Genomic DNA, 4,134 nt, shown 5'->3' with positions numbered 1-4,134 from the left:
TTTTTTATCCTCATCAGTAGTAAATATGAGTGCCCCATTCCCTGATTATGCCTTTTATATTAAAGGCATTACTGCATTGTCCTTTTTATGCCTTGTGACTATTTTTCCCTTATCAATTGTATTTCAAAGGTATTTTACTTAGGTGGATTTTTGTCACATAACCAAGTTTTAAATTGTTATATTTTTCTCTTATAGTTTCTGTTTTTGGTGTTAGATTTCAGACATTTTTTCCACATACCAAGATTATATAAATGCATATGAAGAATTTATCCTTTATCAACTTAAAATGCTGATTTTATTATATTTAAATTCTTATTGATCTTTAAATTTTTCTAAAATGTCTATAAGGTCTTTTTACACATGTCTATTTTCATAAGAATAGTGAATTATCAACAATGAATCCTGGAAGACTAAAAAGAAATAAAATTAAATAAAAAAAAGAAGAGTAAATGATCAGTGTTTATACTACTTTAAAAAAAATATTTCTTTTCAGTGTAACAGTATTCATTGTTTTGCATCACACCCAGTGCTCCATGCAATCTGTGCCCTCCCTCATATCCACCACCTGGTTCCCCCAACTACTTTTGAAAAATTTCTTTCTTTTTCCTTTCCTTTTCTTTCTTTTTTTCTTTTTTTTTTTTACTTTTCAGGTTTTTTATTATGTGAATGCACATGTAATTTTCTTTCCTTTTTTTATTGTGTTATGTTAGTCACCATAAATTACATCATTAGTTTTTGATGCAGTGTTCCAAATTCATTGTTTATGTACAACACCCAGTGCTCCATGCATTTCATGCCCTCCTTAATACCCACCACCAGATTTACTCACCCCTGAACCCCCTTCCCCTCTAAAATCCTTAGTGTGTTTCTCAGAGTCCAGTCTCTCTTGCTTCATAATACTCTTTAATATTTGAAAGTTCATGTCTTTTTAATTATTGATTTTTTTCAAATATTTCTTAGCTGTTCTCATTGACTTCTCTTTCATCTGAAGGAAGGACAGGCAGTTATGGAGCATAGGCCATAGTTGCAATCTACTATGAATCTGTTAATGAGCTCTAATATGATGACTATATCAATAAATCATATGACATATAGCTATGTGGTACTTGGTAATTAAAGTTATTTACTTTTCCTTTGCATCAGGGTCATCATAGTTTAATGCTGGTTGTCAGTTGACCAAGTATCCTCAAACTCAAGCAAACTAAATAGAAAATTGTTTATGTGCTTTGTGTCTTCATGCCCTGAGTGGACTGATTTGTTTGTTTGTTTTTTTTTTTTTTTGGAATTTGAATCCTGTAGAATTAGCTTTTTAATTAATTAATTAATTAATTAAAAAATTATCAGTAGGGAATACACATTGTTTCTTTCTTCTAAAAATTTTTACTTATTTTTAAAATTTCTTTTCAGTGTTCCACAATTCATTGTTTATGCATCACACCCAGTGCTCCATGCAATACATGCTTTCTGTAATACACACCACCAGGCCCATCCAACCACCCACTCCTCTCCCTTCCAAAACCCTTAGTTTCTCAGAGTCCACAGTCTCTAATGGTTTGTCTCTCCCTCCAATATCCCCAACTCCCTTCTCCTTTCCACCTCTGCATGTCCTCCATGTTACTCCTTATGCTCCACAAGTAAGTGAAACCAATATGATAATGGACTCTCTCTGCTTGATTTATTCCACTCAGTATAATCATGAGGTCTGAATCTACTTCTGCCTAAGGGTAATGATTCCTCACTGTCTACAAGCTCGGTGATGTCTCAGGAAATTCCTCAAATTAACCCATACAACTATCGCACTGTTGATGGTCCTAACCATGAGTACAGCTATCATTCATGGTTATCTGTAAGCAATCCATGATAATAATAGCCAACACCTATTGAACAATTACTGTGTACAGAATTGTGTCCTGAGCATCTCCATGAATTTTCTTGTAACTGTCCTAGTAATCTTATTGTCCAGGGATTCTTAATGTTATTACTTCATTTTGAGTAAATCAATCTTAGTGTTTTTAAGCTACTGGGAGAAGCTCATAAAGCGAGAGGGTAGCAGACAAAACTCCAAAGTCTGAACCTTTAATGTTCTCAATTTGTTCTCATGCTTTTCCTCAAGCAGTAAAGTACCCTAAAATTGAAATAATCTTGGGGTTAGTTGTGAGCTATACTGCCTTTCCTTTGGTATACTTAGTACAAAGACTTCCCTAAGAAGACTTGTTCCATAACTTTATTGGGCACATATACTGTGCCTCAAGAAAATATTATCAGAGTGATAAGTTATGATATAGTTTTCCAGGTCAGTTAGAAGATGATATATTAACTGCATTCATATAAAAGTTTGTGAAATTATTACAAAGAGGGTAAATAACTTTTCATAAGGATAAAAGAGGAAATTTCAAAACATTATCTAGATGGCCATGTGGGCCTGAAAGGCTATCTCAGTTGTAATCTAGAGTGATTCCACTTATGTTCTCGTGAATGAGTGGTTATATAATGAATTATCAGAGGTTTTAAAAAATTTGATGAGTGATATCTGTAATAATCACATCATTTATATTATTTTAGTTCTCAGTCAAATTAAAAAAATATCTCTTTAATTTTCATGAGACTTCATGAACTAATTGAGAACCTAAAGCACTTTTAAAAATATTTCAATTCTATTAGGCAACATATAATACATCATTATTTTGAAGCACTTTAAAAACACACTTCTTGACAATTTGAAATGAAATGCTGGGTCTGGGTCAGGGCACTGAGACATTGGTCTTTCCCAGCACTCAGTGGAGGGAAAAAATAGCACATATGGGAATTGTAATACTGTCATCTCACCTGAGTCAACTGTGTATTCTCTTCTCTCTTTCCTGATTTTAGAAGTACAAGCCAATGATTGGGGGAGGAAATGTTACACAGATCACCTATTTCATCCTTTTAGGATTCTCTGATTTTCCCAGAATCCTAGCAGTGCTCTTTGTTGTATTCCTGCTGATCTACATTTTGACTCTGACTTGGAACCTGTGCCTCATCATCTTAATAAGGATAGACTCTCACCTCCACACACCCATGTACTTCTTCCTCAGTAATCTCTCGTTCATAGATATCTGCTATGTGACCTCTATAGCTCCCAAGATGCTCTCCAACTTTTTCCAAGAGCAGCAGACCATCACTTTTGTGGGTTGTGCTGTTCAGTTCTTTGTCTTTGCAACCATGGGACTGAGTGAGTCTTGTCTCATGACAGCCATGGCTTATGACCGATATAGTGCCATTTGCAATCCACTTCTCTATTCATCCATCATGTCACCCACCCTCTGTATTCGGATGGTGCTGGGATCCTATTTAGCTGGACTCTCTGCTTCTATATCCCAATTGTGTACCGTGTTTCAGCTCCACTTTTGTGGGCCCAATGTCATCAACCACTTCTTTTGTGACACACCCCAACTGTTAGCCTTGTCTTGCACTGACACTTTCTTTGTGCAACTGTTGATTGCTGTATTAGCAATGTTCTTTGGGATAATAAATGCCCTCATTATCATGATATCCTATGGCTATATTGTTATGTCCATCATGAAGATCACTTCCGCTAAAGGCAGGTCCAAAGCTTTCAACACCTGTGCTTCTCATCTGACAGCAGTTTCCCTCTTCTATACCTCAAGTATCTCTGTCTATTTGAGTTCTAGCTCTGGCAGTTCCTCCAGTTTTGACAGATTTGCATCAGTGTTCTACACTGTGGTCATTCCAATGTTGAATCCCTTGATTTACAGTCTGAGAAACAAGGAAATCAAAGATGCATTGAAGAGGTTACAAAAGAAGAGATGGTCCTGCTGAGGTCCTAGTCCAGATTTGTCCTCTCAGAAACCTATCCCCCCAGTAACATACACATGAATGGACTCTAACAAAATTCATACTGCCTTTGGATAAACAAAGGTTAATTCGACACAGATAATATGCCAAGTGGACTGACAGCTGGCTTAATGCTACATAAGCACAATACCTTTAAGTCTTGGAGGTACATACATTCACCCTGCATGAGGAGTGGCCTCATCATTTATTAATATTCTGCAAGTGAGTTACCTGAGTGTCTCAGTCTGTTAAGCATCTGCCTTCTGCTCAGATTATGATCCTAGAGTTCTGGGATTGAGC

At 35.9% G+C, this 4,134-nt stretch overlaps 1 protein-coding gene across 1 annotated transcript; it reads left to right on the top strand.

Moving 5' to 3' along the window:
- Positions 1–2,880: 2,880 nt before the first annotated feature.
- LOC131822704 (olfactory receptor 5AN1-like) lies at positions 2,881–3,819 on the top strand. The gene has a single exon (XM_059158991.1). The coding sequence runs from the start codon at positions 2,881–2,883 to the stop codon at positions 3,817–3,819; it is 939 nt and encodes a 312-aa protein (XP_059014974.1).
- Positions 3,820–4,134: the final 315 nt, after the last annotated feature.

The sequence above is a fragment of the Mustela lutreola genome, chromosome 1 (assembly GCF_030435805.1).
Source record: "Mustela lutreola isolate mMusLut2 chromosome 1, mMusLut2.pri, whole genome shotgun sequence".
Lineage (NCBI taxonomy): Eukaryota > Metazoa > Chordata > Mammalia > Carnivora > Mustelidae > Mustela > Mustela lutreola.
The sequence above is the reverse complement of the archived record's forward strand: the minus strand, read 5'-3'. Positions and strand labels throughout refer to the sequence as shown.

Excerpts from the sequence above, each read along its gene's own strand:
- LOC131822704 (XM_059158991.1), top strand. The coding sequence starts at position 2,881 with ATGATTGGGGGAGGAAATGTTACACAGATCACCTATTTCATCCTTTTA.